The following is a 12256-nucleotide window of genomic DNA, read 5'->3' as shown; positions in this document are numbered from 1 at the left end:
ATCAAACAGTTGAATATACTTGACATTATTTTCTATACTTTTTGAGATAAGATAATCTACATAAAGGATTTTGTTTTTAAGCCACAAAGTTCTAAAGAATAATACTTTTTGAGAAAACCTAGCAGTAGCTCTTGGGGCCTTCTGTTTCCTTGAACTTGGGCAAACTTTAACTTTGAATGTTATTATGCCTTGTTTCTTATTTTGCTGGATAAGCATTTAGTTTTGTTTATTTAGGGATCACATGGAAAAACACTTCCTCAAACCGTTTTCATCCACAGTGCAGCTGCTCATACTAACCCTGTGATGCCACACCAACTAAAATTCAAATAAATGTTATTTTTAAGGTGCACCTGTGCTTTAATTATTTGAAAAATAAGACTCTACTTGGCTTAAGAGAATGACGGGTAGGTTAGGTTTAGGTGGCATCAGAAGTAGAAGAGAAAGCAGATTAAAATGATATTTAGTATTGCTAGAATAGGGGAGAAGGAAGAAGTCATTTTCATGTTTGTATAACTATGGTTGTGTGTGGGTGTTATTATATTTAGTTCCTTAAGCAAGCTGTGACATAACAAAAACATTTTTAAAAATAGTGTGACAAAATGGAGTTCTTTTAAAAAGGAGAAAATAGAATTAGAAAAACGTTTCTTTTGTAAAAATTTGTGAAAAAATTTAACTTACCAAGCAGACCTGTCCCCAGTAGAGGGTTAAGTAGCTGTGGCACCACAGAGTTACTGTTCAGTTTAGCTGGACCAGGTGTATCCCCAGCATTATTAGATATATTCAGCAATGTTTCTGCCATTGACACCACTGCTGTCCCACCAAGTGTTGAGACAGTCAGTGCTGCCACTGCTGATGATGTAGTGGTTGTGGTAGTGGTTGCCTGGGAAGAAGTTGCTATGGAAACCTCTGGATGATTAGCGGTGTTGGCCGATGCCGAGTTCAGGACACCTCCCAACAGCTGGGGATTCAAGGCCATTAATCCCGAGGCCCCAGTGACAGCTGGGAGGAACAGGGGGTTAAAAGTAGTGTCACTGCCTGCAAAGCTTGGTAAAGGGTTCCCCAGGGGCCTGGTTAAAAGGGTCTCAGCTCGGCTGTTCTCTGACTGATCGCTTGGCAAATGGTCTGGTGGGGCTGTCATCTGTGTTAATGAGGGTAAAGGGGTATTTTGCTGTTGCAAAAGATCTGAGATGGTCAGATTGAAAGATGGCAGGGGAAGCATGGCAGCTGCGTGGGCTTGGTTCTGAAGCAGGGCTGCTAAGAGTTGAAAGTGAACAGGCTGCAATACCTGCCCATCCATGTCACTGGAGAGAAAAGCTAAAGCAGCGTTTACATTCGGGTTGAGAAAACCTAAAGGGTGGAGGTTGATCTCAGACTTGCCTTCTCCTGCTGAAGGCTGGAGGATATTTAATAGATTCTGGTTTAGGAGATGCTGTTGATTCACTGGCAAAGAGATAGGTAGAGAACTGAGGAGGCTGGGGTTCAAGGGGTGTGGAAGATGGTTGTTTGAAGTGCTGTTGGATGGAAAATGAAGTGCGTGCTCCTGGCCAACAAAAGGAAAATCACTCCCAATGGGCAGCTGACTCTGCAGTGGGTTTCCAGCTGCGGTGGTGACTATGACGCCGTCTTGAAGAACAGATGTTGTCTTTGTGATGGCAGGGTGGTTGGTGCCAGCTATGGCTATGGAGGATGATGGTCCTGAACCGCCTAAAATAGAGGGAAAAAAACCCACTTATTAATCATGGATGTTAAGGGAGACAACTCTATAAAAATACATCAAGATACATTTCAATTAATATGTCACATGTCCTCTTCATAGATTCTAACCAGATAAACTGTAATTAGAGATGATTTGACATGTTAATGAAACTAGTTTGACTTCATACTTCTTGACCTACTTTGAACATGAATATATTGAAGAACCTTAGTACTTTAAGCAATACCTGTTTCTAACTATCAAATATTTTGTTTTTCACATCCAGACAAGGTGAAAATGGGGGAAGCTGTGGTGTAGTCCATTCAATTGGGTAGATAAAAGTAACAGTGCTTCATTTTTCAAAATATATTTTTACATTTAAAAAAAAGTTTTTGTTCTATATTTATAATACCAGTACTTTCTCTTAGTGGAAAAAAAAAACCCAAATAGAATATGCATGAGAATACAAAACAGAAAATAAAAAGTACCTATGTAGATAACTATTAATATTTTAGTGTATAGTTTTCTGGGCTTTTCCCACCTATATGTATATACATATGCAGACATATATATATATGTTACATATATTTTTAACAAAAATGGAATCATATTGTTTTGCAACTTTTTTTCATTTATCAATATATTGTGAATATCCTTTCATGTTAACTATAGATCCATTTTACTAGTATCACGTATGGATATACCATAATTTATTCAATCCATTGTTGTGGATATTTTGATTGTTTACAATCTTTTACTATTTCAAGCAACACTATGATAAACATTCTTATTAACTCATCTTTGCCAATATGCTCAATTATTTTCTAAGGAAAAATTCTTAAAAGTGGAATTCCAGGGACAAAGCATTTACATATTTTTAAAGCTCTGGATACACATTGTCAGACTGCCTCCAGCGAAGTTGATCAATATATATTCAATTTATATTTCTATAAACAATGTAGGCAGCGCTCATTTTTCTCACCAACACTGCGTTTTATCATTATTTTTAAATCTTTGTCATTCTAATAGCATAAAGATACTTTATACTCATGATTCCTTAAATCAGACCAGTCTTCACCCAAATAGCATTCTTAATCTTGAAAGTCTTATGTATGCTAAAGATGTATATTTTAACGTATATTAAAGTAATGTATATTAAATTCAGGGAATTTAATAATAAAATTTCAGTTGTGTATTATAATTGTTTTAGTTGTTATCAATCCAAGCTACACAATATAATTACCTAGAGAACTTAAAAACAAACAAACCAACCAATGTCTGGGCCCTATCCAAGACCAGCTGAAAACTCATCTCTTGGGATACAGCCTGGGCAGCAGTATTCTTTGAAATCACCCCTGGTGATCCAGATGCACAAGGGGTGGGGTGGGGAGGGTGAGAATCACATTCTGTTGAAGGAACCTACAATCATTTTTTGGAAAAATGTCTTACCCTAAAGAAATGCATTGTTTTATTTAATACGTGCATTTGGCAAATATTATAAGCACATACATTTAATTTATTAAAATATTAAACATGTATATGTTATAATGAACAATACCAGTATTACTGAAAATCTAAAATAATTCAAACACTTTACTGCTGTGCTATATGCCATCATAACAAACTTTATATTTGACCACGTTACCATTGAGGCCTTGTTCAAATACACAGAAATGTTTCCATAGTTGTAATAGTAGTACAAATATAACTATATATTATTCTTGTTTCCTCCTAACAGACTAACACAAGAATTTTTCCTTTCTGACATAAAAACTCCATACTAATATTTTTAACCATGTAGCATATGGATTGATCATATTTATTGATCCAATAAAGTTTGGCATTTATATTTTGATTTTTTCATCACTATATATAACACACAGATGGATATCTTCCTGCATATGAAACTTTCCTACCTTTGAATTTTTCCTAAGGAAACTCATTGGCATGATTGTTGTGAGACTCAAAAATAGGTAAGTGAAAGGCTTGCAATGTGTAAAAGTATACAAATAAAAGGAGTTATCATTGTCATCATTATTATTGACATTAGTAGCTGCAGTTAGTTGTGATGACATGGTAATAGTAGTAAGTATAAATCAGCATATCCAACATATATATCTCTATAGCACAACTTTGCAATTTTTCCTAGCTGTTGTGGTCTTTTTTTTTTTTTTTTTTTTTAAGCTCTCAGTGTTTCATTTAAAGGAGATAAAATGCCGAAGTAGGCATATGGTATACAATTCTTTAAATATTAATTCAGATTCGTAATAAAACAATCAACACCTTAAACATTTCATTGCTTCTTAAATCTTTCTGCTATTTCCGTTAAATAGGTACTGTGCTTTATTTGCATTTGGAATCCATCTTTTTAAACAAGCTAATAAAAACTCTTATTTACTAGTAATCACTATCTATGGCTTTTTTCCCTGTTAAATAATAACGGCATATTTAAAGGTACAGATCACCCATTCCTCTAATCACAGTCAGAGTACATTTTCAAAATACTCTAGTGTGTATATGACAAGGCTTTGTAGATGAAGGATTTCTGTAGAGGTTATTATTCTTTTATCTTTATTTTGTAAGAGAGAAACATCCATATGGAGGATTCATGAAAGTAGTCATTTGGGGACATTATTCTAAAAATTCTCCATCTAAATATTCTCGAGGAATGACAATAAAGAAAATATAGCTACTCTGGGTGTATTTTTGTATTACAAACAAAAGGGGGTGAATACCACAAGCTTCTTAAGGGTAATATGTGGATCAGGCATATTTTTTATTTTCTCTAATTTTCAACACACCAGTTCAACAATCAAGTACACTCTACTGAACAAAAGGGTAAAATGGTGATACAAACAAGTAAACAACAACAACAACAACACAACACCCTGCCCTTTCTTTAAGGAACTCAGAGTTTAGGCAATGTGATAAACACACAGATCTCCCTGTCTCAAATATACATTTTTTGAGAGCTGATTACAAACCAGGAAATTTTAAAGCTCTTTCATATATCCAGTATAACTACAAGGCAATATGCCAGGAACAAAAGCAGGTATATAACAAGGGGACAATGTAAAACTGAAGGTGTCAGGAAAAACTAAGCAAGTGGTAACATTTGATCTGGGATTTGAGAGTGGAAAAGGAGATAGAAAAGGCTTCTAAGTGGAAGCAAAGTAATTTTTAAAAAAGGCAAGGAGATAATAAAGTGTATGGAGGGTAATAGAGTCCTATGTATCCTCAGAACAAAGAAATATGACTGAAAATATTGTATGCTGCTTTCCTACACACCCAAGCCCTCCCACCCATGGTTAAACCTGCTGCCTTAGACAAGCAGTGAAGAAATTTAAAATCATCTTTCTAAACCATTAAAGGCAAGGATCACTTCTTATTTCCCTCTGTATTTCCAAGACCTAAGAGTCTCTAACACATGGTTGGCATTCAAAAAATGTTGGTTGAATCAATCTATTAAGATAGAAAGACTTGCATTCAACTTCTAGGAATCAGATCACTTGATGCTGTGTGTGTGTGTGGCAAGTGTGTATGTGGAGAAGGAGAGAGTACCACCCATTTGTGGAGAAAAGAAAACTGACTCTGTAGAGTATGATTGGTCCAATGCCAGGAGATAAGGGATGCTGGAAAGGAGATGGCTGAAAGATGTCAAGTTACTTTAGAAGACTCCCAGGTGTGCTGGGGAGTTAAAATAATCTTATGGAGGAAGACGTCCATCCCAAAGTACTCTAAATTCTTAAAGTCAACTCATTAACGCTTGGGGTCATTGAAAGAGGATCCTGAATTTTTATAGCACGAGGGAAATTGGAAATTGCTTATTTCTGAACCACTTAATCTTGAACAGGCATTCTCTGGTGAACTTACTTCATAGTTCTGCATAAAAACCTATGGTCTGTTGAAGCATGTGGGGAAAAAGTCTTCTTAAAGCTGATTTTTCTTTTGGCAGCTAAGATGTTTTGAGCTTAATCTAATGAGGGAGACAGTTTTTTTTTTAAAAGAGTTTTTAAAATAGCAAACTATTCACTAAACATTTAGCAGTTAAATAACTAAAAGGCAGCTGGGAGCCTCGAACAAGTTAGTAAGTTGGAGAAGTCCTTTAATTAGAAAAAATTATTATTTCACACCAGCCAGCAGCACCATGAACTGGCATAACTTTTTTCTCATTGTTTCTGTTACTTTTAAAGAAGTAGGAAATAAGACTGGAAAGCCATCCAAATGAACTTTCCTGGTGTGAGATCACATGCCTAGACACCCAACCAGACACTGAGATAGTCCAGTACAATTAGGAAACAACAGTGGTAGCTTTTTCCAGTGGGGTAGATTTCCAGATATAAACAGTATTCTTTACACACACATATAATTTATGATGTGTGTGTGTGTGTGTGTGTCTGTATATGTGTGTGTATACAGAAATAGCATCAGTAATTTTTTTAGGATTTTTTAAAGGATATTTTCCTATTACTAATAATTTCATTCTTGAGGTGTTTTATTTGCCTCATTTTTTAAACACTGCTTTTCAAAACAAAGGTAATGTCTACTTCTTTTTTTTTTTTTAATGTCTACTTCTTTAGAGTTATTTCTCTTCTTCGTCACCAATATTCTTTGAGAAGAGTCATTGTTCATATCATGCTAAACTCTCTCACGGTTGGCCCTTAAGTATTAATAATATTGTTGTACATGGTTTTGTATGTGTACAAGAGAGGGCATAAAGCTCGTTCCAAATGGACCAATAGGTGCTTTTAAAATGTCATTTTACCAGTTTGATCTATAGCTCCAATTTTGAATAAATACTACTTAATGCTAGAAAACTTTTTCTTAATTGATATGCCCAAATACTGGTTTTTATCCATAAATTCAAGAACCTAAGAAATACATCATATGGGACACACTCCTTCACTATTTGACCTCTATCATTTGCTTTGGCAAGTGTACTTTAATTGCAAACAGGGTCAATGATAATCCTTAATAAAAACGAATGCTTCTAGAGACAAGAGAAAATATCATGCCCTAGTGAGTCTAATAAATATAATTCACTTTTCAATCCCATGGAAATAGTAAAATTTTCTCTTCTATATTTAAAGGATTTAAAAAATTGAAAGATAACTTTTATTAGAAGTCTAGATCTTCCAACAAGGTATTATTTTCCCAAGCCTTAGTAATGACATGGTAACATGTATTTACAAAAACATACCAATCTCTATCTTTGTGCTTTGGATCCTGATGTAAATTCCTAGCATTCCTTTACCAGAAGTAGGCAGGAAGCCCTAGGGACTAGTGTCTATTTGTTTTCCATAAGGAAGGGAGGGAGGGACCCAAAACCAACACAACTTAGGAGAAAAGGAAGAGGGGAAAGGGATCAGTGGCAGTATCTGAGGAAATACTCTCCACCCTTAACAGGGCCAACCTCTTAGGGAAGAGGAAAGAACAGTAGAAGGAAATGTAGCTTGAATCTTGGAATATGAGGTCTGAGTGATTATGACCATGTTCAGGCGGCGAGGCCAGTCTTTGGGTGGTAATGGGGTCAGACCAAAAAAAGGGTGTTTTACTACTGATCATTTCTGCTTCCTTTATTAATACATAGAATTACTCTGAAAACTGTTGAAATGAAAAAAATTGCTTGAGATTTTTCCCTGTTTCTCAAGTAACAAAGATTTTTGGTTTTTTTTTTTTTTTTTTTTTTTTACAAAGCTTTTTATCACATTTTTCTTAATATTTATTTTAAGGAAGCAAATACTGAGAGAAGAGGTTAAGTCTCTTGCTTGGTAGGATTTCTGTTCTCTCAATATGCTAGAATAACAGTTAAAATGCTCTATCCATCAGTATACCAACTGGAAGTTTATCTCATTTTGTTTAATGAGCAGAGCAATTAGAGATTCTAGATTATGAATAGTTAACTTTGTATCCTTCCATTGTGTACTATTTTATTTCCAGTGCTAAACAGTGCAGAGCACATACTAGGTATTACAAGAAATATTTGCTGAGTTAATTACCTCATGAATATTCTAAGACAGTGCTTAGACCTATTTAAGACTGTAAAATCGATTTAGTATGCCCCCAAACCAGTAGATTTTGATAAATGAAATAGAAAAGAAAAAAAAAAAAAAGAGTACATTGCATAGCTAGGATACTATTTTGTGGAAACTGTTTCTGTTAACTTATACATGTGAGTGCTGGGTCATGTTCTGCTGGTGGGTGATGAAATCATTTCGGTAGATCATGACTGTCTTAAAAAAAAGAAATAGAATAAGATAGGATAAGATAGAATGGGATCTAAAATGTCAGAGTGCATCACACAGAGCGGTTTTTTCAGGAAACTTTTGCTGTACATTAAAAACATATCTCTAGTGAAATGGAATGCAAGTTAATTTCTTGCTGTGGTTAAAAGTAAAAAAAAGTTTGAAAAACACTGCTTTAGGATCAGGCCTCTCAGTTCCTCAACTCTGTGGGGGATGGTCTATGGAGTTGTGCTCCAGGAAGCATGTTTATCAGACTCTCATGTGAGAGGTATCCCTGTGGAGTCGTGCAGCACAGGAGCTCCGCTTTGGGGCATTTGTGATAAATACTACTCTTTCTTATACCTGTACCCATGGGTCTTGGATAGATATTTAGAATTTCCCTGGACTAGCTCCTACCCCAGGAGTATCTCAGCAACTCCTTCAGACTTCTGTTTGTCTAGTTCCATTCCTAATCTGTAAAAAGGTGAGTTGTTACTTTGACTTTGCAAGAAGTATAATTCTTAGAAAATAATTTTTACTCTACTCTTTGCTTTGTTAGCATTAATGTTGTTTGACATAAGTTCCTTGAAGGTAGGAAGTTTATGATTTGATTTATTTAGTACTCCATGCACATGGAAGTGAAATCTATTTTGATGACACTAGGAAAATGTTTAAGCATTATTTTTAATGAGTCAAGTCTTTGTAGAGTTAACATTACTGCCTAGAATCTAGGTACTTTTAGAAGCTGCTTCAATGTTCTTAGACCACTTGATTTTAGTAAATAATAGCTTAGGCATCCCCTTGAGAATTGAAAGATTTCTAGTGATTTTATAAGTGAGCTTAGTGTGTTGCAACAGAATAAAATTCTCCCAATTTGCACACTGGGACAATTTATTTCTTGAAAGGTACAAAATAGATCATTGAATCAGCAAACATATCACACCACTCTGAGTTGTTATCACCTTTGATTACATAGACTCAGTGTCTAAATTCGAACATATTTTAACTCCTCTTTTTGTACACAAGGAAACATTAAACCTGGAATATGTAAACAAAGCAAGTGGTGTAACCCTGATATTAGGAAACCTTAAACAGCAAGACATTGCCTGTTGTAAAAATAACTTACAGCAAAGAAGAAATGGCTCATTTTGCAAAAATTTAACTAAAAGAATAGACATAGATTTTTATCACATAATCAAGATTTTAATATAGATTTGGTTAAAAAACAAGAGTAGAGGGCAACTTTCAACCTAGAAGCCTATGCATCAATCAGGTGAGGCGTAAAATCTAGGCATTTAAAAACTTGGGTGGAAATACTTTCAATAGCAATTATCATTAATTCAGTCACAACCTTAAAGGAGTCTCTGCCTTTTTTCATTCTACATAAGTCTATAAAAGACTAGAGGCTTATTTCCATACAAACGTCCCATATCCTGAGACAGCTAACATAGAACAATCCATCCTGGAGTATTTTTATCCCATAATCTTTTTGCAACTATAACCTCAAATGAAGGGAATGACAATTTCCCTTTATTTTCTTTACTGGCATGCTCTGAGAATAAATAAATACATAGAACAAAAAACCAAGCTTGCACTTTGCAATATTTTATCCAAAGCATTCTTTTGTGATCTCTAATTTTCTTATACCTACCATATTAGTGGCTGCACTGAGTTTCAGTCAAATGTATTTTGTGCTGAAAAAAACACTTTCTTTTCCAGAGTTAAAAAATATATATATATATAAATATTCACAAGCAAATATTTATTCATAGGTTTATTTATATTCTTGTTAGTCAATGTATATCTTTAAGAGTTAAGGCAAATAAATGATTGAATTATTTTCTCTTTTGGTACAAACTCATACTCTGCCCTTTCACAGGACTACATTTTCATGTGTTTTAGAAGAGTTGATTAACTGTTTTTTATCAGAAAAAAAAATGAGAATATAAAAGGTATTTTAAAGTGAAAAAGTTATATTTAATGACTTTATCATATTGGAGGGAGGTGAGGTTCAGTTATTAAGTTGGTTAGCAGAATAGTCTAAATCTTTTTGCTTCTTTGAAAATTGTGAAAACCCACAGGGCCATGGAAGGATGGGTTGTCATGTGGACACTGGCAGGGCTGGGTCCTCTGCAGAGGCCCGGGTTACTGGCATGTGTGTTTTTGTTCTATGGTATACAGGTGGGCAGCAGTCAGAGGCCCAAAGAGGCATGGACCTGATGAAATTTGTCAGTCAGGGGTACTTGATTTTGAATTCCTCCCTAAACCAAAACACCACAGGACACGTGCTGGAACCACTTAAGTGTTGAAACTTATCTCACTTCATAAACTGAAAGTTGCTTTAAATGTACACGAGTGATGGATTTCAGAACATACCTGCATTCAGCAGTTTGAGTGTTTGGACTGAGAATCAGGAACTGATTGGGGTTTGGTTGCCAGATCCACCAGAGCTTTGCTTTACAACTTGAGGAATGTCACCAAGTATCCTACTGGTCATTTTCTAAATCTGTTACATGGAAATATTAAACTTCACTTGTAATTTCATATCCAAAAAGCTAATAGAAACCTGTAAACTTTACAATGCAAAGTGTTTAGAGAGCTTTAGTGGAAAGGCAATTTCAAAACACCAAATAGAATTAATAAAACCTTGTATATTCTTAAGTTTTAGAAATGTTTTCTAAGCATTTCGTATCTTTAATCCGATTTTTTTTTTTTACTACTTTGCCTCCGATTCTCATATATGAGTTTTAATACATTTAAAATATGGACTGGTATTCACATATAGGCCTAAAAAATGAATATTTGGGTTGCTTATGATTGAAAAACTTTCTTTAAAAGAAGTTTTTGAAAACAGCCAATCAAATTAAATGTTTCCAGAGTGATTTCTGGTCTTAAATAAGGTGTTACTGTAACATTTTTGAGCTGCTGCTTAGGAGAGTGGGGAAAAAAGGCACTGGATTGAGCAGGAGGTCACCTGAGTTCTGTTCATGCTCCATTACCACAAGGAAGAGTTGGGCCATGTTACCTGTGGGTCTCTTTCACCCTCACTGTGCTATCACACCTGGAATGGCAGGGCTAGCGTCTGCAGAGCTGCCTTCTTCAAAGGCCTATTGACACATCACCCACTAGGGACACCCATTTTTATCTGAGTGAGGTGATACAAATTCATTCAAATAAAGGTTACCAAATGTGATTCACAAATGAGGGGTAGTTCTTTTGAGACTGTGGACATTTCATCTGCATTGGCACAAACATCCTAATTATTGTACACTAGGATATTAGAGTCCAAATAGAGAAGGCAAAATTACTGACTTCTGTCTCAAAGTGCATCAAAAGTTTACAAACGTGGTTCCTAACATGCATTGATATGCTTTGATTCACTATCTGTTGGATATTTTTAAAGACTTGAAAGTGAAAACAGTATTTTTCACAACTAGATGTTTCAAATGAAGAACTTATGCAGCTGGGAAGAAAATGGATTTTAGAATCAGATGAACCCGAGTTCAAATCCTAATTCAATTATGTATGACCTTGGACAGTTATTCAAGTTCTCTGAGGCCCAATGTACTCATCTGTAAAACGAGGACAAGAATACCTTATACTTTGGAAAACTGCACAAATTAGAAATAATACAGGCAAATCACCTGGCACGTCATAGGTACTCAATGACAGCTAAAAGCAACATTCTAAGAATAAAATGTGGTTTTCTTCTAATGTCTTACTAGTATGCTAGGAATACTCAGCAAAACTTAAAGGGATAGCTGTGACTGTCATCAGCTGTCTCACTCTGAAAGCCCAGCTTTGGTGTTTATTTGATGGATGAATAAATGTCAGTGAAAATAAACATTCAGGCTAAGCAGTTATAATAACAGTACATTCAGTTGCCACAGTTCACTGTGTATCTAAAAGAAACAGGATATTAGAGACCTCTTCAATATTCAGCTCATCAAAAGAATTATATTAATTAGTAAATCTACCCATTTTTATTACCAGCTGCACATCAGAGCTATGTACATTAAGCAGTATTTAATTTTATTAGGTTTACTACTTTAAAAAGTTCTTATTGACCTAGATTTTTATCAGGGATATGCTTTCTGTTAGCTTACACATGATTGGTCACATCCATATCATTACTAGACATTTATTCTCATCCCTTTTCGCTATTTATATGCTAACACTTTACTTATATTAGTAAATTTTCAACATGTGTGTTTTGACACTCCCAGCACTGGCAATCCAGATCTGATGTTTTACAGAGATGCACGGAACGAGAAAATACGTGTCTAAGACTATATAAAATAAGTCGAAACTTGACAATCAGAAGAAACAAGAATATAAA

The 12256-nt window shown here is 34.9% G+C and overlaps 1 protein-coding gene across 13 annotated transcripts in view; it reads right to left on the bottom strand.

Moving 5' to 3' along the window:
- MBD5 (methyl-CpG binding domain protein 5) overlaps window positions 1-12256 on the bottom strand; it is a 405271-nt gene that overhangs the window by 28784 nt on the left and 364231 nt on the right. For 12 of the 13 annotated variants that reach the window (XM_057551289.1, XM_057551283.1, XM_057551288.1 and 9 more), the window contains one exon: window positions 679-1704. In XM_057551289.1, coding sequence (XP_057407272.1) covers window positions 679-1704 — 1026 coding nt within the window. The remainder of the gene's footprint in view (window positions 1-678; window positions 1705-12256) is intronic. The other variant, XM_057551295.1, reaches the window with a different exon arrangement.

Source organism: Balaenoptera acutorostrata, chromosome 8 (assembly GCF_949987535.1).
Source record: "Balaenoptera acutorostrata chromosome 8, mBalAcu1.1, whole genome shotgun sequence".
In the NCBI taxonomy this organism is placed as follows: Eukaryota; Metazoa; Chordata; class Mammalia; order Artiodactyla; family Balaenopteridae; genus Balaenoptera; species Balaenoptera acutorostrata.
The sequence above is the reverse complement of the archived record's forward strand: the minus strand, read 5'-3'. Positions and strand labels throughout refer to the sequence as shown.